This window comes from Balaenoptera physalus (assembly GCF_965194825.1).
Source record: "Balaenoptera physalus genome assembly, chromosome: 14".
Classification (NCBI taxonomy): Eukaryota; Metazoa; Chordata; class Mammalia; order Artiodactyla; family Balaenopteridae; genus Balaenoptera; species Balaenoptera physalus.
Genome location: NC_138893.1, coordinates 9,877,812 through 9,902,005, shown reverse-complemented (window position 1 = coordinate 9,902,005; position 24,194 = coordinate 9,877,812). Strand labels below are relative to the sequence as shown.

Sequence of the window (24,194 nt, the reverse complement as noted above, 5' to 3'; positions counted from 1 at the left end):
GCTGGCTATCAGAACACCAAAGTCAGGTGGCCATTCCCTCTGCGGAGGAGGGAGGGATCAGAACCAAGGAGAGAGACGCTGGGGGCTTCAATGGTGTCTTTTTATTTATTAGAAATAAAATGAACTGGAGCAAACAGGGCAGTGTCAAAGGTGACTGAACTGCATGGTGGGTAGTGAATTTTGGTTACTTTATTTCTTTGTGTATACGTGACATAGTTTATAGTAAAGTTTAAACCTACTATAAAAGTGTAACATTTTCAAACGAATTTGCATACATACATTTAAAAATAGTATGTGAGAGAGAGAGGGGGAGGAGGCAGAGATTGGTTTAGACATGGGTCTGTGCTTGGTGCACACAGAGTTACAGACCCTCTTGGTTACTGTGAGGGTCTCCAGAGGCCTCAGCCCCCGGGTGGGACCACAGACAGAGGACCAGGTGTGCAGCCTGGGCCTGGGGTCTGGAGCCTGTTCAGGATAGGAGGGTTGTGAAGTGTCCACCTGCCTGTTCGCTTCTAAGGGGGCAGCACTTCAGGAAGAGGTGGCACCAAAGCGGAGACTCGGCGACACGGGTCGTGCTCTGGGGCGGGTGGGGATGGGTGTGGAATTTATAAAGCAAAATGGCCACATAGAGAAATTGTGAATAAAGTGCAGGTCTGGAGGCATAGCGCTTCATTGAGCTGTCACGGACGCTGCCTCTGGGGACAGAAGAGGTTACTTTTGTTTAGTTTCGCCGAATGCACAAGGGTCACTGTCATCCCCACACGGAAGAGCCTGGGGTGTTTCTGCCAGAAGCAGCCAGCGTGCATCGTTAGGAGAAATGACTGTAAAGCAGCAAAGGCCAGCTGGGGTTGGTAGGAGGGAAAAACAGGCAGGCAGGACTTCAAAGGGTGGGAACAGAATGGGTGAGCCGTTCAGGGGCTGTGATTTATGAGGGGAGGGAGGCCGAGGGCAGCAGCTGCTTTTAGAACCTTTGTACTTCTGTCACGCGTGTACGTCATAGGCGGCTCTCTGGGCCCTCCTGCGTCATCGGGAGGTGGCGGGAAGGGCCTGGGGTTGCCCAGAGGGCACAGAGCCCCACAGGTGGGGAGTGTGGGCGAGGTGGGAGGGGGGCTGGGAACAGAGGAGGGCTCTCCCCACCCCAGCCTCCCTCCCTGGGGCCAGCTTGGGGGTGGGGACGTCCCCCCACTTCCCCAAACCGGAATTAAACCTTCAGAAAGTCACCTGGCTTTCCTGTCCTGGGCGTCAGTTCTAGGTAGGACTCCGCAAGGCCGTGGAAGTGATGCTGAGACCAGACAGGAATGGGTGAGGGGAGCATGCTTTAGTCCCACAACAGGATGGGAGTTTCCATGGAAACTGCTGCTCTGCTCCTCTCTCTTGGCCACACCCCTGCCTCCCGCCTCTCCCTCCCTCTGCTCTGCCATCCCGGTGGGTCCCGGGGCCCAGGCTCCTGATCTTAAACCAGGTCCTAGTGCCCTTGAATAATCTCTCTCTCATTTCACAAACACATTTTTAAAGAGTAGCTGATGCTCTAGAATAGACGCCCGGCTCCCACTTCCTCCTGCCTCCCCCCACTTCCCCTCCAGGCCCCTCCCCATCTGCCCAGCTCCCCACGGTTATCCTGTCCTACTTCTGAGCAGCATCTGGCACCCTGATGGTCCCTCACCCAGGCCTCTCTCTCCCCCTTTGCCCGCCTACGTGCCACCCGCACCCCCGGGGCCAGCTCCTTGCCTGCTGTTCTGCTCCTTTATGTTGATTGAGACCAGTTCACACTCTGTACTGTTCTCCATTTAAAGCTCTACATCCACAGACTTGCCCAACCATCACCACCATCAATTTCAGAACATTTTTTTTTTTGAAGTATAATTGATTTATACGGTTGTGTTCATTTCTGCCATACAGCACAGTGATTCAGTTATACATATATACACATTCTTTTTCATATTCTTTTCCATTATGGTTTATCACAGGATATTGAATATAGTTCCCGTGCTGTACAGTAAGACCTTGTTGTTTATCCATCCTATAGATAATAGTTTGCATCTGCTAACCCCAAACTCCCACTCCATCCCTCCCTCACCCTCACCCCCCCTGGGCAACCACAGGTCTGTTCTCTATGTCTGTGAGTCTGTTTCTGGGTTATAAAAGTTGAGAACATTTTTTTGTCACCCCCAGAAGAAACCCTGGAGCCCTTAGCAGTCACCCACACTTCTCCCCAACCCCCCAGACCCAGGCAACTGCTAAGCTACATTCTGTCTTTGATTTGCCTGTAAACATACACCTCTGTTTTCACCTTCTTTCTGAACCCCTAGTCCAAGCCCTTTGTCTCTGGTCCCCACCCCTGTCCCCCTCTAAAAGCACAGCTCTGATTTCAGATTGTGTGGATTGTCCTGAAAGCCTTCTGATTCTCTTACAGGGAAGTGCATGTGCCTTACCTGACTTCAGGCTGCTGCCTGGACTTGTACCCCAGCCTAGCCTGCTGCCCACCTGGCCCACCCCAGGGGGTCCAGGTTCCCCTCAGGCTGTCTCACCTCCTCACACCTCACACCCCCCTCACACCATGTCTGTATCTGGTTGTAGTTTCTGGAAGTCAGGGACCAGCGTTTCCTTATTTTCACAATTCTCGATTCCAGGTCTGGTGCTCAGTGTCATTTGACCCATCACAAATACCACCAGTCTGAATGTGGGGAGAATTTGAATTTTTGTCTGGCCTCACTTGTTCCCCAGCCGCTCACAGGTCCCTCCCACCTGGTAGGTCTGGTTCTGCAGGGAGCAGGCGGAGCCCGCACCGTCAGTAGCGGTGGCTGTAAAATATGAAGGAGTAATTCATGCTTGTCTGCCTCCCCCTCAGGAGCCCTGCCCTCCTCCCAGCCGGTCCGTGGGAGCCAGCGCAGACTCCAGGAGATGGGCAGCGCGATAAGAGAGCAGGAGTCAGCCCCGGAGGGTTAGCTCCACTTCTGGGCACTAATCAATCTTTAATGAATTTCCTTGGAACACAGACAGGAGTGGGGGAGGGGTGAGTAGGAGAGTTTAGAATTTTTTTTTTGAAAACTTGGTCCAGACATTTATGTACTTTCTTTAATGAGGGCAAAAATGACGCTGCAATTAAATGTATACTGTGTCAGTTTAAAATCGCAGGAATTTAAATACAACTTTAAGCAACTTAGGTTTAAGGATTAACTTGAAGGACAGGGCAGAGTTTCTAAGCACAACTTGCAAAGGCCCAGGTGAATTCAAGACATAAGCAGTTGACCCTTGAACAACATGGGTCCACTTAGACGTGGACTTTTTTTTCCACAGTGGATACTGCAGAACTACATGATCTACGGTTGGTTGAATCTGTGGATACAGGGAAGCCGCCTTTATGCGGAAGGCCCATGATAAATTCTGCTTGGATTTTCACCTGCATGGAGGGTCAGGGAGGAGCCCCTGACCCCCTCGTCGTTCAGGGGTCAACCGTAATTGCCACAAATTGTAAAGAGTGGACAGAGCTTTTACAAATCATGGTTGAGGCTTTTATTTTGATGTCATTATCTGTCACCCTGGCTTTCAGCTTAGAGAAGATCAAATGGTTTATTTCACGTCAGACTGTCCCCTTACCTGATGATGACTTTTCTCCTCCAGGCTGCGATGTGGACTTAATGAGGATCTAAGTTTTGTGGGGTTTCCCCAACTTTTACAGGATGGGGCTTTGGGTTCCTTTTGGGGTAGAATGCTTGACCTGGGGAACCCCTCGTGCTCAATGCCTTGCTTGATTGGTGTTCATGGGGGTGAAGGCTGAGTATGATTTTAAAGTTGTCATTTTTTCTTGTTGTTGTGATTATTATTATTATTATTGCTATTATTAAGGCTGCAGTGAACATTCCACCTGTGCTTAGCACCTTAAGGGCAGTGTTTCCCAAACTCTGTTCCCTGGAACACTCATTAGGAACACCTTCAGTGGCCAAATAAGTTTGCAAAATTGCTGCATACCTTGCGTTTCCCTTGAAGATTTACAACATAGAGTAATTAGCCTTTTAAAGGCTCTGGGAATTTTTGCAGGGAAAAGCTGGGTAGCCTATAAGTTTCTAAATTTGTTTGCTGACCTAACACCTATTTCCAGTCACCTTTATGAATTCCCAGTTCTGTGGGCGCACCTTGAGAAACCCAGCCTCAGAGTCAGTTCTTACAAGGAGAATTATGGGGGCAAAGCATGTGATTGTTTATAAAGCTCAAGTCCTGGACCAGATACTTGATAGTCATGGCTGGGAACCCTGACCTTCGCTGTGTTCCAGGAAGGGGCTTCTGGGGTCCAGGCTGGCCTCCCACCCCTGCCTCCTTTCAGTTCATCGTCCATCTGGCATGTGCATTCGGGGCTGCAGGGACCGTGGGAAGTAAAGAAACATCTCGTATTTCATTTATGGAGGAGGATGGTGCACAGTTGGGCTACGCTTCCGCTTGGGAGGGTTCACTGCTTTTGCACCTCTTGGCTGGGGGTGTGGATCTGCAGGTCCCGGGCCCTGAAGACCCAGCGCTGGCCGAGTGGTGGCAGTGAGCTGGTTGCCCCATGGGCCACGGGTCGACCCTGATCCGTGCCTGTGCTCTCATGCCGTCCTGGTGGGACCAGGAGCCGCCTGGGTGAGACGAGGCAGGATGTGGCCAAGGAGCAGGAAGAGTTGATGTGCCCGTCACGCGGCCGAGCCCCCGACCTGCAGATCAGCCCCCTGTGCCCAGACCACCTGAGCCCCTGGCCTTTCTGGGTTGCATCTCCTCTTGTCATTTTCCCAGTCCAGGTTTTCCCTCACCAGTAGGGACCATAACCCTGTTGAAGGCAGAACGGGTCAAATTTTTCTTGCATCCGTGACAGCACTTTGCACCAAGCTGAGTCCATAGCACGGGACCACCTGTGGGTGGTTTCTGGGAGCCCAGCGACGGCCCTGGCGTATGAGAGTCAGCTGAGTTACCTGCCACTGAGTAAGCCCCACAAGGGTGGCGAAATATTAAAACGATATTTGTATATTTCGTCGACAAGTTCAAACACTTTTTAAAAAATACTGTAGTTTCAGTATCATATGATATCAGTTATGTGTGGAATCTAAAAAAATGGAACAGTTTAACTTATTTACAAAACAGAAATAGACTCACAGACATAGAAAACAAACTTATGGTTACTGAAGGGGAAAGGGGAGGATCAATTAGGAGTTTGGGATTAACACATACAAGCTACTATATGTAAAATAGATAAACAGCAGGGACCTACTGTATAGCACAGGGAACTATATTCACATCTTGTAATAACCTATAATGGAAAAGAATCTGAAAAAGAATATATATATGCATGTATATATATACACACACGTGTGTGTATGTATAACTTAATCCCTTTGCTGTACACCTGAAACTAACACAACATTGTAAATTAGCTATACTTCAATTTAAATATGGTTAAAAAATACTGTAGTTTCATCTCCTCACTTTGATATCTGTGAAGAATTCTCTCTTTTTTTTTTTAATATTTATTTTTGGCTGCGCTGGGTCTTCGTTGCTGTGCGCGGGCTTCTCATTGCGGTGACTTCTCTTGTTGCGGAGCACGGGCTTCAGTAGTTGCGGCACGCAGGCTCAGTAGTTGTGGCGCACGGGCTTAGTTGCTCCGCGGCATGTGGGATCTTCCCGGACCAGGGCTCGAACCCGTGTCCCCTACATCGGCAGGCGGATTCTTAACCACTGTGCCACCAGGGAAGCCCCAAGAATTCTCTTGATTATTTAAAAGCAAGATCTTCAAGTACTGTGTGTCATAAGAGCATTTTTCTGAGAGCATTGTTATAGGTTGCATGAATCAGTATTATTCAGTATTACCAGTAACAGAACTTTGGAGTGATGTATTATTAATCTATGTCTTATTCCTAAGGGAGGTTGTTTTATAACTTTTCTCCTTCTCATGGACCGCAGAGAAATACCAAAGGTGATGTGACTTGCCTAAAATCCCACGGGAGCTTGTCAATAAGAGCATTTTTCTGAGAGCATTGTTATAGGTTGCATGAATCAGTATTATTCAGTATTATCAGTAACAGAACTTTGGAGTGATGTATTAATCTATGTCTTATTCCTAAGGGAGGTTGTTTTATAACTTTTCTCCTTCTCATGGACTGCAGAGAAATACCAAAGGTGATGTGACCTGCCTAAAACCCCACGGGAGCTTGTCAGAGAAAGCTGAGCTCGGGGCCCCTTTGCCGTAAGGGCAGTGTACCCACGCCACCTCTCTGTGTTTTTACCAGGCACTTTATTTGTGGTGTGAACCCCTACTTCCTACCTCCTTCCCAAAAGGATTTAGGACAGAGACAAAGCTCATGCCGCAAACAAAATCGTTCCTCCATGAGTGTGGAAAGCTCCCCTGTGAAGCTCTGAAAAAGTGTTTTTGCAAAGCGGGCATGGGCCTGCCCGTTGCAGAGTCTGTGGGAGCGTCTGCGGCTCCCTCTCGCCCAGATGTTGACTCTGACGTGCGGCTCCCTCTCGCCCAGACGTTGACTCTGACGTGCGGCTCCCTCTCGCCCAGACGTTGACTCTGACGTGCGGCTCCCCCTCGCCCAGACGTTGACTCTGACGTGCGGCTCCCCCTCGCCCAGACGTTGACTCTGACGTGCAGAGTCCTCAGCTGGCGGCACGCTGTTGTAAGTTTGAGGCAGGCGTGAGCGTGAACGTCGTGGGCTGCTGTCCGTGGACCTGGAGCGTCCCCTGATCTCTGTTCTTGGCACTGTGCCTGGACTCTTGTGGTGTCGTCTCATTGCTGTGAACAACTGTTTCAGCGTGTTTGAAATGAATGATTGCAAAGCTACTCAAGAATATTAGGTCAGGCAGTTTCATCTCTTTCGTATTTCCTACGAGGCGGTCTTTGTGCTAGCCAAACCCGAATCCGAATCACTCGCCCGGGGTGGGCAGTCTATTAAAATGCAGACCCCCGGGCCCCAGCCCAGACCCACCAGCTTGGCCCCTCGGAGGGTGGGGCTCTGGGATTTGCATCTTTAGCAGGTTCCCTGGGTGATCCCTATGCACGGATAAGTCTGAGAATTACTACTGACGGTCCTCAGAAGAGTGTCTTTGAAAAGGTTCCCGGGGGAATGGCTGCTTCTATTGCATGTGTTTTGTGGGAATCGGCCCCTGGGGTCACTTGGAGGCTCGCTGCCCCTCGTGACATCTGTCTGCATCTGCAGACACGGCAGGGCACTTGGATCCACTGAAGGCTTTCCCAGCGTTATGTTCGCATAACCCTCCAGCAGACTGATTTCTCACTGCTCGCTCCTCAGACAGGAGGGCGACAGTATGGACCCCCCCGTGAGCCCCCGTGGGTTCCAGGGCTGCCTGTCCCCTCCTCCCCTGTCGCCAGGACCGTGCCCTTACTCCCCACCCTGTTTTCCCCTTGTCCTTCTCTCCTTACCGCTCAGGCAGGGTTTCTCCCCCTTAGACAGGCGTTTGGGGGCTGAGTAAATCCCAAGGGAAGTACCAAGGGCCCGGAGGGCTGAGGAGAGGGGAACAGCGCATGGCGGAGGACGGTGGGTTCCCAGAGGGACATCGCGGCCCTCAGGGCCAGCAGGAGGAAAGGCGGGGTGCCCAGGGCATGTTTGGGAGCTCCGTGCAGAGGGAGAGCCGGATGCAGGGAGTGCAGGTCGTCTGACCCTCGCCGTCCACAGCAGGAGCATCTCTGAAAAACTGTCCTCACTCCTCTCCCCTTCCACACCCTTCCTTTCCTTCTCCCCGTGCTGCCGCCACCGCTCGCGAACACCGGGGGCCACCGCGCGCGAACACCGGGGGTCGGGAGAGCAAGTGTACGGGCCCCTGCCCTGCTGCTCCACTGCGCCCCGAGCCAGAGCCTGACCGGTGACCGCCCTCGGGGCTCCCGCGAGCACGCACCGCGCCGTGGGAAGAGCCGCGGGTCTCGTGGGGCTGGAGCCTGAGCTGACACCTGCTTTCCGTCTCCCCTTCGCCTTCTCACAGGCTCTGCCAGGCCAGCCTCTGCCCCCCGCGTGGGCCTGTTAACAGACTGTGCAGGCTGCGAAAATCTGGGGAAATTCCAACAGGCAGCATGTCATCGAGGTTGACACTCCTGTAGTCCAGTGGGCTGCAGAGTTTGAGGCCTGAGTCAATGGACACACGTACATTCAAACCACATTCTTTTGGTGCCAGTGAAAGTCCTAATAAAGTGTGAGAGTGAACTGTTTATCTCTGGGGGAAGTATGGGCTCAAATACAAAATTTTTTTTTTTTTGGCCACACTGTGCAGCATGTGGGATCTTAGTTCCCCTACCAGGGATTGAACCCACGCCCCCTGCATTGGAAGCACGGAGTCTTAACCACTGGACCACCAGGGAAGTCCCTCAAATATAAATCTTAAAATAAGGGACGTACCGGCTAGTGGTAGACCAGTAATACCTTAAAAAAACAAAACATTTTAACCATTTGTAAGTACCTTTCCTTTTAAATTTCAAATTAAATTTAAATTGTATGCACAGCCTAAACAATGTTTAGCTTCACAAACTTTCTCACAAAGCAGATGTCTCAATCTCAGAGGCCGTGCCTCAGCGCCCAGGCACCAAGGGAATGGGGAGTTCTAAGCAATGATATCAGTTTGTCAGTGTCAGCAGATTGTGTACCCAACTTGCCGTGTTTTTTTGTCATTGCAGGTGATTTTTAAAGCCAAGTCAAAATATTCTCCAGAATTACTCAAATACCGGTAAGTTCACCCTCCCCCCCTCCCCTGGGACATATCTCTGTGTGACAGCAGGTGACCTCGAGGTTTGCACACATCACTCCTCTGTGAGCTGCCCGAAACCGGCCTGCTTGCTGGGTGTCGCGTTCACTGCTCACTGAATCACCGCTTAGCAGGCCTTGCAGCATATTGGCCTTGATTAGGAGAAACAAGAGTCCGGTAGGGACTTCCCTGGCGGCCCAGTGGTTAAGACTCCCAGCTTCCACTGCAGGGGGCGTGGGTTTGATCCGTGGTCGGGGAACTAAGATCCCACATGCCGTGTGGCATGGCCAAAAAAAAAAAAAAAAAAAAACAAGAGTCTGTTACCTTTCCTAACCAGGGAGAACAGAGAGGGGAATTAAGTCTAAGTCGCGCACGCTGCATCTAAACCTTTCCGAGGCACTTGCGAGGTCAAGGGCCTCAGCAGAAGGAAGGCAAGCTCCCTAAAGATGCCCGCGTGGCCAGACATCCCCCTCCCTACCCTCTGGGTGCAGGTGCAGCTCTGGTAGAGCCTTGTCCCCGAGGCCCTGCCCCCTCCCCCTGGTGGCCTGACCCCCAGTCCCTGCCTGCCGACTGCTGGCAGGCTCTGTTTCTGGAACTCACCAGCGAGGCCCATGCAGGGCTGAGCAGGAGAGACTCGTAATCTGGAAGGGGAGGCTTTCAATCACATGCCGAATTGATGGCAGGAGGTAGATATACATGTTTTTCCTGGGGGGGCGGGGTGGGACCATCGCTTTCCCCAAGCTTTCAAAGAGGCCTATTGACTTCCCAGCAGCAAAGAACCCCAGTGGCTTCAAGAATGGTCAGCCTTGGGGGACTTCCCTGGTGGTCTAGTAGTTAGGACTTCGCCTTCCAATGCAGGGGGGTGTGGGTTCGCTCCCTGGTTGGGGAGCTGGGATCCCACATGCCTCATGTCAAAAGACCAAAACATAAAACAGGAGCAATATTGTAACAAATTCAATAAAGACTTAAAAAAAAAAAAAAAGAATGGTCAGCCTTGAGATGTAGAGAACAAATGTATAGATACCAAGGTGGGAAAGCAGGGGGTGGGGTGGTGGTGGTGGGATGAATTGGGAGATTGGGGTTGACATGTATACACTAATGTGTATAAAATAGAGAACTAATAAGAACCTGCTATATAGAAAAAAACATAAAACAAAATTCAAGAATGGTCAGCCTTGGGCAGAGGGGGAAGGGAGACAAGGTGTTCAGAAGGTGTGAGATGGGCACCGCATGAGTCAAGGTGTCCTGATGTCCCTGCCTGGGAGAGCTCGGCTGCCTGGGTAAACATTTCTGGAAAGGTGGCTTTGGCCACTTACCTTCTAGAGTCAAAATGAAATTTTAGTTATTTTGTTACTTTACAAACGTGTAAAAATGTATACATATTTTATTTAAACATATATCATCTTAAATTTACAAAGACTTTTATTTAAAATTCTGAAAGTGTATGTTTTGATCCTCCTTTTGTATCCCAGGAAGCTGAAGTTCAGAAAGTTAGGCGATAGTACATGGGCCAAGATACAAGTGATGAGACTTGTGTGCTGTGTGTTTGTTTTTGTTTTTCATCTGATCTTGCTGTTTCCCTTCAATGCTTTTTAAAAAAATCTTACTTATTTATTTTTGGCTGCGTTGGGTTCTCATTGCTGCACGCGGGCTTTCTCTAGTTGTGGCGAGCAGGGGATACTCTTCATTGCGGTGCGCGGGCTTCTCATTGCGGTGGCTTCTCTTGTTGCGGAGCACGGGCTCTAGGCGTGCAGGCTTCAGTAGTTGTGGCACGTGGGCTCAGTAGTTGTAGCTCGCGGGCTCTAGAGCACAGGCTCAGTAGTTGTGGCGCACGGGCTTAGTTGCTCTGCGGCGTGTGGGATCTTCCCAGACCAGGGCTCGAGCCTGCGTCCCCTGCATTGGCAGGCGGATTCTTAACCACTGTGCCACCAGGGAAGCCCTTCACTGCTTTCTAAAAAAAATTTTATTGAGGTATATTTGATTTACGATGTGTTAATTTCTGCTGTACAGCAAAGTGACTCCGTTATACATATACACATTCTTTTTCATATTCATCTCCATTATGGTTTATCACAGGATATTGAAAATAGTTCCTTGTGCTGTACAGTAGGACCTTGTTGTTTATCTGTTCTGTATGTAATAGCTCGCATCTGCTAGTCCCAAACTCCCAACCCATCCCTCCCCCACCCCACCTTGACAATCACAAGTCTGTTCTCTGTGTCTGTCCCTTCACTACTTTTGAGGAGTTCAGTTCATGTTTCTGCCAGACTATTTGGGACTTCAGAGTCTACCATGGAATGATGTTGCTTCTAAGAAGGACAGTTTAAAGTAGCAATAGTTTACAGTCAGCCCTCCGTATCCACAGATTCCGCACCTGCAGATCTGGAGGGTGGGAGGAGGCTGACAATCCCTTATGTGACATGTGCTACACTATTCTCTGTAATGGACTTGAGCATCCTTGGATTTTGGTATTGGCTGGTGATCCTGGAAGCTGTCCCTTGCAGATACCGAGGGACAGCTGTATTAGGAGAACTTGGGAACGTGCAGGAGGAGGAACATTAGAAGTTAAGCTTGCACGTGGGCCTCAATGGAGGCTGTTTGGAACGTGAGTCGACTTGGACAGAGGCAGTGGCTCGAGACAAGCGCTTTTTTTAAAAAAAATATTTCAAGGATTATTTTCACAGATGATTATCATACAGTATTACAATGTATTATGTGCAAAATTCCGTTCAAAAAATCATTTACAAAAGGAAGTACAACACAGTATGTGTTGAGGGTTTTAGATGTACAGCAAAAGCTTAAAAAGGGACAAGGTACAAAGCCAACCAAATTAGATGACTATGCATCTTTACACAGTACAATAACATGTTTTTGTAACTACCTGTGTTACGTTGATATGAGACCCTCATCCTCTGTGCAAACTGCCCCCCGCCCAAGGAGGTTTCGTAAAACAGAAATTTAACTTCACCACACATTCTACAACACAGGTGGGCTTTTTGGTGCATTTGCAAACTCCTTTCCAAATGGCATTTATTTAACTCAATGAAACTCACATTACGTGGTTTCTGCCCAAAATAATTTGATGCTGTTAGTTTTGATTTATGTGGAAAAGGAAAAAAAAAAAAAAGCATCGTTCTTATGTTTTTTTCCTCGTGGGGTTTTCAAAATTGCTTCCGAAAGCAAATAACATGGGACAGATTCTGCAAATCTCACTGCATATTCACAGTATTTTCAGCATAGGTGGTTCCTTCTATCTCCTTTTCCCACTTCCTTCAAGGAGCCTGAACCAGCAGACTCCACCCCTTAGCCCTCTGTTGGAGTCTGTATTTCCCTCTCGACCTCTCTCTACATTCATTTCTTTCCTGATCCTCAGCATCACGTGGTGAAAACACAAAACAACGCGACACCACTGAGCGTGAACAAGGTAATGACAGTACGTCGGATTTCCAAAGGCATTCTGTGGCCAGTGTCAGTAATACATGGCTGTAAGAAACCCAGCAGTCTCTCCCCACAAAGTTGCCCAAACATCCGCTCACAGAAGAGAGACCTTTAAAATGCAGTACTCTCAAATCCAGCAAGAGGTTTCTTTTTGCATATTAAATGTTAAAATCACATGCATAATTATAGAACACCTTAAAGTTACAAAAATATTTAAAAAACCAATCCTGACAGTTTACCTGCAACTGCTATAAAAATTTCTATGAAATATATAAAAACACAAAGGCTCTTCATTAAGAAAAGAAGAAAGGAAGGAAGGGAGGGAGGAATGGATGGAGACACTCACTGAACTGAGAGGTCCTTCATGCACCGCATCGGACAGTCTTCTCAAAAGCCTGCTGTTGAACTCAGGAGCTTGTACCTTAAATGTTTATTTAGTACATATACATACACGTGAGCCAACCCAGAACCTGGCTGGGGGTAGGCAGCAAACGATCTCGGCACACCTGAACCATCAGATGCAATTCTCCAGCTCTGAAGGATGGATCCTACTGTTTCATGAACCTCAGCTACCCTGCTTGGGCGTCGTGGCTAAAGGTGCCCTTGGCCACGTCGGCCTGTGGATGGCTCCGTCACTGAACCGAGCGGTCCCCAAGGAGGAGACTGCTTTTCAAGCACAGGCACGTGGAAGCCAGAGGCCAGGTTCCTAACTCCCCTCTTCGGATGCACCACTGGGAAGCCTCGTGTGTCTCCTGGGAGGCAGTGAGCTCTTCTTCCCCGTACTCCTCGGGGTCGGCCCCCTGGAACTTCTCGGCACAGAGCTGACACACGTCCTCCGTGGTGACATCAGGCCTCAGGAGGAGGGTCTTTCCCGCGCGGCCACTGTTGACATCTTGGAATGCAGGCCGGAGGTAATTCTGAGCGTCGTCCACTGAGGGGATGGTCCGGTTGGTGAGACAAGCGCTTTGACACGTGGTCATACGGGAGCTGTAACTGAGGCCGGAGGAGGGAACGTATTTCCCGAGGAAGAGGGTGCAGGGCAGGAGCCATAGATGCTGTCACCCCGGGGGAAGACGAGGGGGAGGAGGGACCAGGGGCCTCCAGGGACAGGCTCAGGCAGGGGAAGGATGGGGCGAGGGTCACGCCTTTGAGGTCAGTGAGTAGGCGGTGGGAGGACTCGAGGCCGCAGGGGCACCTGCGGAGGAGGTGATGGGGCAGGAGGTGACGCCTTTTTCTAGAAGTTGCTCTTGACGAGGGTGAGGCCTCGCTGCTCCCTGGGTGATGTCAGAGGAGAAGCTCAGGGTCCCTTGAATTCTCACGGCGGCTCTGAGTCAGGAAGGAAGGGTCAGCTCCATTTTATAGAGGAGGACACGGCAGCCCCGAGTGGCCGAGGACCCGCCTGGTGTCGTGGCTCTGTGACCCAAGCGCTCTGTGTCACGCCCAGCAGATGAGAGCAGAGCTGGGGAGGGTATGGGGGGACGGAGGCTCGGAGGCTGTCGTGTGACCATTCAAGACAGAGAGGGTGGCCGGGGGCACACACCAGCAGTGTGTCTGGGTGGGGAGCTGGGCCTGGTTGGCTTTTGCTTTCCCTGTCCCCAGTGTCCTCTAGGGCTCCTATATTATTTATTGTAGTAAAGAAAGAGTAGTAAGAATTTATATCCACCATAGTATTTAAAACAATACCCAGGAGGAGTCCTCTGGAAAAGCTGAATGTCCAGATTGTGCTTTTTCTGGAGGCTTATCGCCGTCACGTGGATACAAAGTGTGCGCACACACCACCAAGGGGCCAGGAACAGTAGGGCTGATTCCAGAGGGTTCTGGATGTTTCCAAATTGTGTTCTTCACAAAAGCACAGCAGGTAATAATAAAACAATAAAAAAAATAGGGCTTTCGAGGAACCAGAATGCAGATTTTTGGTGACTCCCAATTGGTCCTGCCTTTGTCTCTCTCTCTGTGCCCCTGATTTCCCCCATCACCGTGAGAACGTGGTACAGAGCAGATGAGGTGGATTGCAAGGGCCTGGACCAGTGATCACGTCCTATAAAAGAACCTGTCCTTGGCAACTAATTCACGTGCATCCCCCCCCCGCCCCAAACCTGTTTCTGCGTGAAAAGCTTTGAATGCGTGACTATATGTGAAGATGGATCTCTGAGCCTTAACAGAGCTGCCCACCGCCAGCCTCACGCGGCACAACTCCAGGGGCGAGGGTCACACTGGACCTTGCCCTGGGCCGGTGGGTGGCAGCTCTCACCACCCCTGTGCACATCTCATCTCCTTTAATGGCATCACCCTGTGTCCATCCCCACGGCCCCCCGGCCCCCCGGCCCCCTGCCTCTGGCATGCCTCCCTGCTCAGCTCCCCAGGGCCGTTGTCTCTGCTGACTGCAGGCTCTTCACCCCTTCCCTGCTCTGCCAGCCCGTCTTTCTCAAAGACAAAGATGGCCACGTCGGTCACTCCTTTGCTTATCAACCTCGAGTGTTCCCCGGCTGTCCTGCCCACCCCTCCGGTCTCTCTCCCACCCCCGTCTGTGTCCCCTGCAGGGCTGGTGCTCAGTCCTACATACACTCTTCAGCCCAAACCAAGCACACTCTTTCCTGCATTTCTGACTTTGTACCGATCATACTCTCTCTTCCATGTGCTTCGTCCATCCCTCCAGTATCTTCCCGGCCACCCTGAGCAGGGGACCCGGGCCACCTCTTCTCCATCTTGTTACCTCGGCCCCTAGCCCAAGGCTTGGGTGGGAAGAACCCGCAGTTCTTTCTAACTTTGAAAGAGACAATCCCTCAAGTTTAGGTTGTTTCCACAAGAAGGGGGAGGATCTAGTATCTGCTGCAGCAGTGTGTTTAGGAAAGAGAGGGCAGCCCTCGTTTAGTTAGCCAACTGATGCTTTTTGGATTCAGAGTGCACCTCTTCATCTGGCTGACTCCTTCCCTCTCTTCCTCTTTGACATGTTTATTGAGCTCCTATGGTATACAGTGTGGGTAGAGGGGGTGAAGGAAAGAGCCGAAATCTCGACCCTCATGGAGCGCACTGCCCGGGTAGAAGCAGCAGGTGACCATACGCTTCATTATAAACTGGTGATAAGTCTGCGAAGTTCAAGTGCAGGGGACCGGGAAGCAGACCTCAGGGAGACCTGATCGTGTGCGTCTGGTGAGGGCTGGGTGTGCAGGAGTTGTCAGGAAAGGCTTCTTGGAAGCAGTGATGTTTGAGCTAAGATCTGAAGGCTGAGGAGGAGTGGGGTAGGCCAGGTTCCTTTGGCAGAATGTGGGTTCTGAAAATTACGTGAGAGCCTTTGCCAGTGGGTAGTAAATCATTCACTGCAAGACATAAAATCCCGTTCAGATTAGCTTGGCTAAGCGGGGGGTTTATTCCATCACCCTGACATCTGACGGCAGGAAAGCAAACTGCAGCTGCCCCATCGCTGTGCTGCCCCTGCCACCAGTCGCTGCACCGGCTCCTGTCAGTGGCGTGATGTCTGGAGCTGGGACCAGGACCCAGGTTTCTGTGCGCCAGTCTGTGTTGGCTTTGGAAGACCCCAACACTACCTTCTAGCTTCAAGCCCGCTTTTAGTTGCTGGTTTTCTGCTTTGGGACTTGCGGACATTTTCAACTTAAATGGTCTGTTTTTGAGCCAAACCAGTCTGTTCCTTATTTGCCTCTTGAGTGATATTTACCTGAAGTAAACACGATATGGACAGTCCTAGAGAGAAACTTGAACTGATTTCGGTTTTGGTAAATCTGAGAAGCCTCTCTCTAGACGTTGCACAGGTCACGTAGGCGGCGTGTAGCTCTGAGAAACCACAAGTTAAAAACGGCCAGTGGCATAGCCTGTCCCCTTCCGCCCCGGGGAAAGTGCTGAGGCTGAGGCTTACTCCCTGCAGACTGTCCGCTAGTGAGTGTTCCCACGCGAAAGGGGGTGCTGCCCGGACTCGATGACTTTGGGGGTGGCGGTAAAACCCCCTTTCTTTTTTTTTTTTATTTTTATTTTTATTTATTTATGACTGTGTTGGGTCTTCGTTTCTGTGCGAGGGCTTTCTCTAGTTGTGGCAAGCGGGGGCCACTCTTCATCGCGGTGCGCGGGCCTCTCACTATCGTGGCCTCTCTTGCTGCGGAGCACAGGCTCCAGACGCGCAGGCTCAGTACTTGTGGCGCACGGGCTTAGCTGCTCTGAGGCATGTGGGATCTTCCCGGACCAGGGCTCGAACCCGTGTCCCCTGCACTGGCAGGCAGACTCTCAACCACTGCGCCACCAGGGAAGCCCAAAACCCCCTTTCTTTTTCGGCTGCGCCGCTTGCAGGATCTTAGTTCCCCGACCAGGGACGGCAATGAAAGCGCAGAGCCCTAACCACTGGACCACCAGGGAATTCCCTAAAATCCTTTTTAAGCATGATCTCACTTGATCTGCAAAAACAGCCAGCAAGGTGGGCATTATTTAGTCTGCTTTCGGATGGTGACGCTAAGGCTCACCCAGGGCGATCTTGCCCAGGTTCTCAGAGCGCAGGATGCTTCCCCTATCCCCGAACCCCGGCCCTGCCCCTGAGCCCGGCTCTGCTCTCTGCATCCTTGGGAGTAGCGGGTGCATCAGCCCGTGTACATACAGCTCCTCTGATGCTCACAGCCTCCCAGGGACAGGGGAAGCGGGGCTCAGGTAAAGGACCTTCCTGAGAGCACAGTTTGTAGTTGATGCGTCTTTTAGATCCGGGAACCCTCCAAAGACCGAGCTCTTTTTTTTTTTTTTTTTTTTTTAATTTTTTTAATTGAAATATAGTTGATGTACAATGTTGTGCCACTCTCAGCTGTACAGCAGAGTGACTCAGTTATACACATATAGACATTCTTTTTATATTCTTTCCCGTTATGGTTTATCACAGGATATTGAATATAGTTCCCTGTGCTCTACAGTAGGACTTTGTTGTTTATCCATTCTAAATGTAATAGTTTGCATCTACCAGCCCCAAACTCTGAGCTCTTAAGTGTTAACTTTGGCATGTTCTGCTTCTAGCATTTAACCAAAAAAAAAAAAAAAAAAAAATCACAGTTTCCTTGTGGATTGATCCAGAATGTACAGGCAGCATGCGTGGAAGGGTGCCTTCAGTCTCTCTCTGGTCCTTCCCAGGTTACCCCTCTACCTGGCCTCACTCTTCATCAGCCTCGTTTTCCTGCTGGTGAATTTAACCTGTGCAGTGCTGGTGAAGACGGGCACCTGGGAGAGGAAAGGGATCGTCTCCGTGCGTGTGGCCATCAACGACTCGCTCTTCGTGCTGTGTGCCGTCTCCCTGTCCATCTGTCTCTACAAAATCTCCAAGATGTCCTTAGCCAACATTTACTTGGAGTCTAAGGTAAGGTGGACATGTGGTCGAGATCCCGCTGCTAAACTGGTTCTCAGAAGAGTTCCCTGGGTTGCAAACGGAACTCACCCGGTGCCTCTCACACCTGACCTCCTGCAAATGATGAGCCTGGTTGTGGTTGCCAGAAGAGGGAGCCGTGTAGTTCCTTGAATTTTGTATGTGAGGAGAGTTGGCTCTCGGTGGCTCGCCGTGTATGGGGGTGTGCAGAGTTACTGGCAGAGAGCCAAGACTCTGGTTTATGGATACAGCGGTTCAAGTGACATTTTAAAGGACCAGTGGCATTGATTGTGCCACTAATATTAATAGAAACACACACCTAGTGTTTCCTGTGTTCCCGGCACTTTTATAAGCACGCTGCATGTGGAAACGACTGTAACCTTCACAACTCTATGGGAGTAGGTATCACTCACTTGATAGATAGGGAAACTGAGGCAAAAAGAGGTCAGAGGCTCGCCCCGGGTTACACAGCCAGGAGACGCAGAGCCAAGACTCGGTCTCCGCAGCCTGGCTCCGGGGTCTGGGGTCTGTCCTCTCCACCACCCCGTCTTAGTGCAGGGAGACTCAGATCCAGGCTCACCCCTGCCTTGGCTGTGCCCATGAGAGGGTCCCCCTTAAGAGTGGGAACTGCTCCCGAGGTTCAGGACATCAGGCCTCTCATGGTGACAGTTCAGAGATGGAGCCAGACAGGCTGTGTGTTGGGCTGCAGCCCACAGACCTGCAATCCCTGTGCATAACCAGCTTCAAGACCAAAGAAAGAGCCCGGAGTCAGCAACAGAGATGTCAGTGGTTTAATAGATGGGGGAGTTTACACGTGTGAAGCAAGGTCCTGGAGAAACACCCCACCGTGTGCAGTGGACGGCAGGCAGGACTTGGTGGCAGTCTTCGCTCCCGGGGCGGGGGAAGGGGAGATTACCAGTTAAGGGGGGGGGGGGATTGACATCCGGTAGGCTCCTTAGTTACCAGGGAAACCAGCAGAGGGGCCCGCCCCTCACCACCCCCTTGATAAGAACAGTCACCAGCTGGGCCCTGGGGCAAGTATGTAGGCAGGTCGGTCCTGTGAGTAGGTGTAGGTGAAGCGGGCCCTGGTCAGGCAGGGGATGGACAGAGGGCAAGAGGACAGCCACCCTGAGTGGCCTGACTGTACACTGGGAGAGGGCAGCTCCTGCCCGTCCTCTTGTTTAGCTGCTGTGCCCCCCACCCTAGGGTTCCTGTCTTCTCCTTTTCTTCCCCCAGAGTTACAAAGAGGGGCAGGTCCACTGCCTGGAACAGGGGTTCTGAGGTGCCCCTCACCAGCCTGGTCCCCACCTCTCCCTCCCTGAGAAGCCTGGTGGCGTGTGGAGGTCAGGAGAGACGCCCTGGGCTCCGGCTGGCCGCGCGACCCCAGGCCTACCAGCCTGTCGCCCCACGGAGCCTGGGCTTTCTCATGTGTAAAGCAGTTGAGTGATTTCACAGCTCCTCTGCTTTGGAAATTCAGTCATGCTGTGCCCCGTGGCACCCCCTCTGCCTTCCTTGCCTCACGGCCCGTGTGGCTGTAACATCTTTGGTCTGAAGACTTGAGCAGCCGTGCCTTCCACGATCCTGTGTCTTCAGGAGCGATCAGTAGATTAAAGTCTGTGCCTCCAACTTCAAAAATACAAAGCCTTCATCAGGGCGTCCTGTGATGTGACTGAACTCTTGCAGAATCCCAGAAGTTAACTGTGGCAGCGTCGTTTTTTGATTATGTCAGCAAATTTTAGACGTAACTTTGCCTTGACTTTATTATTTATAGTGTCTCCTGTATAAGGGCTAGTGAAGGCTTTTTAAAGACAGGATTGTGATTTTTATAGGAGGGGTCACATTTTAGATTGTCAAAGTACTGTTTAGATGACCCCTATGGCAAACAAGCTAATAAACTACCACTGGCAGAATAAAATACTAGCTTAGATTCAGTTAATGACTTTCAAACACAAAACTCAAAAATCGATGTCAGGTTTTTAGTTAACCGTTTCTAGCCAGGGGTCATTTAACTGACTTGGGAAATTGATAGCTTCGTGAATGGGGGCACAGATGACCCATTTGCACAGAATTGCAAGCCCTGAGTCACATGGGGACTCCAGCACTCCCGCCTAGAAGATGCTGCGTCTTGAGGAAGTGCTCACCGCCCAGACCCACTGCCCACAGCAGCGCTGTCTGCCAGCCGCCATCCCTCTGAGGTGGTTTTGTTGTCCTCAAGCCAGGGGCCGGGTGCTGGGCTCATAAGCTGACAGGTTCCTTGGAGCTGAGCAGCGGCGTTCAGAGGTTTAACCAAATAAGCCATCTGACTTTCTTGTTCTTCCAAGCCTAGGCCTTAGGCAAATGGCTCATATTTTCAGGCATCTCCAGATCAAGTCCCAGGTTTGGAAGCACCTCTATGAAGATAATTTGAAGTTTGGGATGGGTGTGGCGTGAGGTGAGGTTTGCAGTTGGGTTTAAGGTCTGAGGGTGGAGGAGCAGCTCGGAGGAGACGGCAGTGCCTCTGAGCTCGAAGCTTTAGCAGGTCCGAACACAGCCCGTGTTCTGGGAGGGGGCTGGGGTCCTGGGCCCGGAACGGGTGCCCCCTCACGGCTCCTGCTCTTCCAGGGCTCCTCCGTGTGTCAGGTGACCGCCGTCGGTGTGACCGTCATCCTGCTCTACGCCTCCCGAGCCTGCTACAACCTGTTCATCCTGTCGTTTTCTCAGAGCAAGAATGTCCATTCCTTTGATTACGACTGGTACAATGTGTCAGACCAGGTGAGTGGGCGCCGACGGGGGCCACCTGATCGGCGGCTCTGCTTTGCAGCATCCCACATGGCAGAGAGGTGTAAGCTCCTTGATTCTGCTGCCAAATAGCTGGGTGACCTTGAGAGTCACTTACCTGGGTGGTGTCTGCACCCTCACCTGTACAGTGGGATCATAGTTCCTGCCTTGTTCCAGCTCACATGTCTTCTGAGAAAACTAGGAAGCACACACACACACACACACACACACACTTCTTTCTACTTTCTGGGGCTTTTGTCAAGCAGTACTTAAATTTTTTAAGTGCTTTCATATAAATGTAATATGATGTTATTAAAGGGTGAAATTTGCAAAGGTAAAAACAAATTGTATCCAGGTTTCAGAAAATACATAAAATTATGAAGTTTTTTTTAATGGAGCGTGTAAACTAACAACATTTGAGGAAATTTAGACAAAAATGACCAAGAATATTAAGGTGTTAGTAAGAGCCCATTTTATATCTCAATATGAAACTCTTTTTTATAATGTATTCTAGGAATTCATAAATTATAAAACAAATGAACAAAGGTAGTGAAATATAATCTGGCATCCATGTTCACAAAAGCTCAAAATAAAAAAGAATGAGAATTAGTGTTCTCTCATTTGAGAAATATCGATTCTTTGTCTCCAGCCCTGGGCAAAGTGCTGGGGACACAAAAAAGAACAGACCTAAGCCTCCCAGTAGGAGTTTGTGTCTGCTGAGGAAAAGAGCCACACAGATAAGCCATTACAATAAAGAAATAGAAACATCTATAGTAGGAGTCTATTGGATTGAATGGCAAACGCTCCTGAGATTTTCCTGGAAAAACACTGAATACCCAACTCTAGACAAATCCACTTCTAAAATCCCAGCAGTGCTCAGACCTTTCACTGAATTGCACTGAATTAAGACTGGAGGAAAGAATAAAATGACCATGATAAGTTAAAACTGTGAGGACAGGATGAAATCCAGAAGAGGCACATGCAAGATGTTATAATTAGAAAGGATAAAAACCACCACAATAACCACCGCCTCCCGTCACCCAAACGAACAGCACAAATATAGGATGGGGGGAAGGTGCGCAAAGCACTGCTGAAGCTGTGTCCTGTTGTGAGAAATCAAATACATAAAGATCTAAACGTTCAACAATGATAAATTAGAAACTTATTCATAATACATAGAGGATTTTTATTGTGGTAAAATATACAATACAGTCGACCGTTTTAATCATTGGTAAGTGTCCAGTTCAGAGGCATTCAGTACATTGACACTGTTGTGCAGCCATCACCACCATCCATCTCCAGAACTTCTTCATCTTCCCAAACTGAGACTCTGTCCCCATTAAACAACAGAGATCTGGTTTTAAAACAGAATAATTATTTCAACGTTTCTTTCAATTAAGAGCTTATAATGAACTTAAAATATCACAATTTTAAAAATTCTGTTGTTTTGGGGATATCTATTTATTTATACATATCTAGGTCTATGTGTTGCAACCAAAATAATCTAGGAGCAAGCAAAACAGACGGCCCCAAGTTGCGGGTTATTTATGTAGAATGGAAGAAGCACACACAACACACTTTTGAGACATGTAAGTAGAATTTGAGATGCAGAGTGTGAGAGTAATCTTTCCGAAGCAGAGCATGATTGGTTTCGGTTACTGTACTTTACACACGACGTAGTAGAGAAGGCAAAAGGATTCCGTTCAGGGGATCGGCCCTTTATGGTTTGATGTTGGCGCAGTCTTCCTTTGAAATGACGGCCTTTCTGATCGACTTGCCCAGAAACAACCTCACACACCTTCCGTCTGCCCTACAGAGAGGAGAGCTCTGCTACACCACATCCGCTCAGCCGTCTCACTGGTCCGGCAGGTAAACATCCTGGACTCAGAGAATTTTTTTCTAGGCAATCTAGCCTGCAGTAAAGCTTTAAAGGGTAAATCATAGGATGTGGTTAATGTGAAGAGAAGTTTAAAAGCTGACACATTTATCCCAAGGAAGAGCCCAAGGGTAACACGTATTCCACTGCTCTCGAAAATCGGGAGAAGGCAACACAACATTCTCATTACTCAGTTGTTGAAGAAAAGGAAATCAGCTTAGAGACTTAATTTGGATGTAAGGAAGATTCTTGGAGGGTGAAGGAATAAAACATCAGAGGTTGGCAGCGTCTGTCTTTGAATATTTTGAAGAAGATAATTATCTATCCTGTCTGGTTTAAATAACTCCCCACCTGAGGTCTGGACCATTAGTAGTATCTGATTTCAACATGCACATTTTTTGGGGAAAGAATTACACTGTATTAGATTTAGTAGTCTCTGTCATGTTAGAAAGAATCGAATCAAACTTATTTCCTCTGCCCTCAACCTAGTGACTCTTATTTTCTTCTCCTTTCAACAGGCAGATTTGAAGAATCAGCTGGGAGATGCTGGATACGTAGTATTCGGAGTGGTCCTCTTTGTGTGGGAACTCTTACCTACCACCTTAGTAGTCTACTTCTTTCGAGTTAGAAATTCTGCGAAGGACCTCGTAAGTAAACCACTTTGTATTTGCAGAAAACATCTCCTAATTCTAATCACAAAGCGTACAGTTGGAATTTTTTCTTAGATTTTTCAACAGAGAGCCTCTTCCATCCTATTCTGATATGAAAAGTTCCTTGTCTATTTAATTGAGACTTTCTTTTCCCTTTAAGTATCTTTTGAGGGCAATTTGTTTTTCAGTTTAGCTTTATTTTACAAAAAAAAAAAAATAAATTTAAGTTGCATCTTGAGGCCTGGAGACAGTGATGAACTTTGTTTTCTAATGAAACAGCCAACTCACTAGTATTTGAGCCTTGACTTGCTGTGAACCAAAGATAGAAGCTTTATTTTAGCAAAGGGAAATAGAGAATGGTAATTCAGCTCTTCACCCCTGTGTTGTGCTGGATGGTGATTAGGGGGGTGGAGTGATAGGGAGACACAACCTTATTGTGAAGAATGCTAAAGTCACTCCCCCAGTTTGGTCACGTTTCTGCTCAACCAGCTTCATATAAATGTCTTTATGGGGGCGGGACAGAAAATGCCAAACCCGGTAGAGTGAAGAGGTTCCTGGAAGCTTTGCTGCCTGAATTATTCCATCCATAGGAACTAGTGGTAGGATTTTGAATCACTCATCTGTGAAGCCCACAGAAAAGTATAGTGAATGGTTTTTGGCCAATGTAAGCAGTGTGGGTGGCAGGGAAAGCACAGATACAGTAACCAACCTGTTTTGTGTTTTATCTTGTTTTTTGTTTTGTTTTGTTTTGTTTTCTTATTCATCTCTGGATAGTCACTAGTGAGCCAGGAATAGGAAAAAAAACCCAGAAAGTAATACTGGAGCAGGGTGGGTAGTGGAGAAGCACAGCCTGACCAATGGGCCCTTGAAGACAGAGTGTGTGAGCACTGTTTTCTAGATCTGAGAGTCAGTTTCCTCGCCTTTTATTGTTTTTAGCTTCAGGACAGCAGTTCTGTGCTCTGTCTGACCTTTACTGGCATTGGGAACACCTGGAGGCTTCTGTAAAGTCAGACCCAAATGCTTCCCCATCAGTGGCAGAGAAACATGGGGTAAAGGTGGGCAGGGGACTCCAGGCTAGAGTCTAGTGCCTTGTTTTCTTTCCTTCTCTGAAGACAGACAGTTGAAGCTTTCTGGAAAGAGCCTCTTAACAAGTATCCCTGAGCTCACTGTGCTTCTCCTCGGCTCCATGGGCCTTCTCACCACTTCCTAGTGTGACAGAGGCTTAGGAACTACACTCCCTAAACCCAAGGCAGCCTGAAGGAGAGAGTGCACATCTGAGTCCTAAGTGGTGAAAGACCGTTGTTCAAAGTACTATTTTTTTTTTCTTGATATTTAATGTTCTTTCCATCACATCTCTGTTGATTAAAAGGAAAGAAAGAAAAAAAAAAAAGAGTATAAAGAATCATCCTGG

At 49.3% G+C, this 24,194-nt stretch overlaps 2 protein-coding genes across 3 annotated transcripts in view; one reads left to right on the top strand and one right to left on the bottom strand.

Annotated features, from left to right (window-relative positions):
• Nucleotides 1-24,194, top strand: part of GPR137B (G protein-coupled receptor 137B) — a 47,601-nt gene that overhangs the window by 11,774 nt on the left and 11,633 nt on the right. Inside the window, 4 exon segments of the mRNA XM_082423142.1 lie at nt 8,651-8,700; nt 17,272-17,494; nt 20,102-20,251; nt 22,652-22,780. Of these exon segments, the coding sequence (XP_082279268.1) occupies nt 8,651-8,700; nt 17,272-17,494; nt 20,102-20,251; nt 22,652-22,780 (552 nt within the window).
• ERO1B (endoplasmic reticulum oxidoreductase 1 beta) overlaps nt 20,273-24,194 on the bottom strand; it is an 84,325-nt gene continuing 80,403 nt past the window's right edge. The window contains exon 13 of one of the 2 annotated variants that reach the window (XM_082423124.1): nt 20,273-21,611. In XM_082423124.1, coding sequence (XP_082279250.1) covers nt 21,512-21,611 — 100 coding nt within the window. In that variant the 3' untranslated portion in view covers nt 20,273-21,511. The remainder of the gene's footprint in view (nt 21,612-24,194) is intronic. The other variant, XM_082423120.1, reaches the window with a different exon arrangement.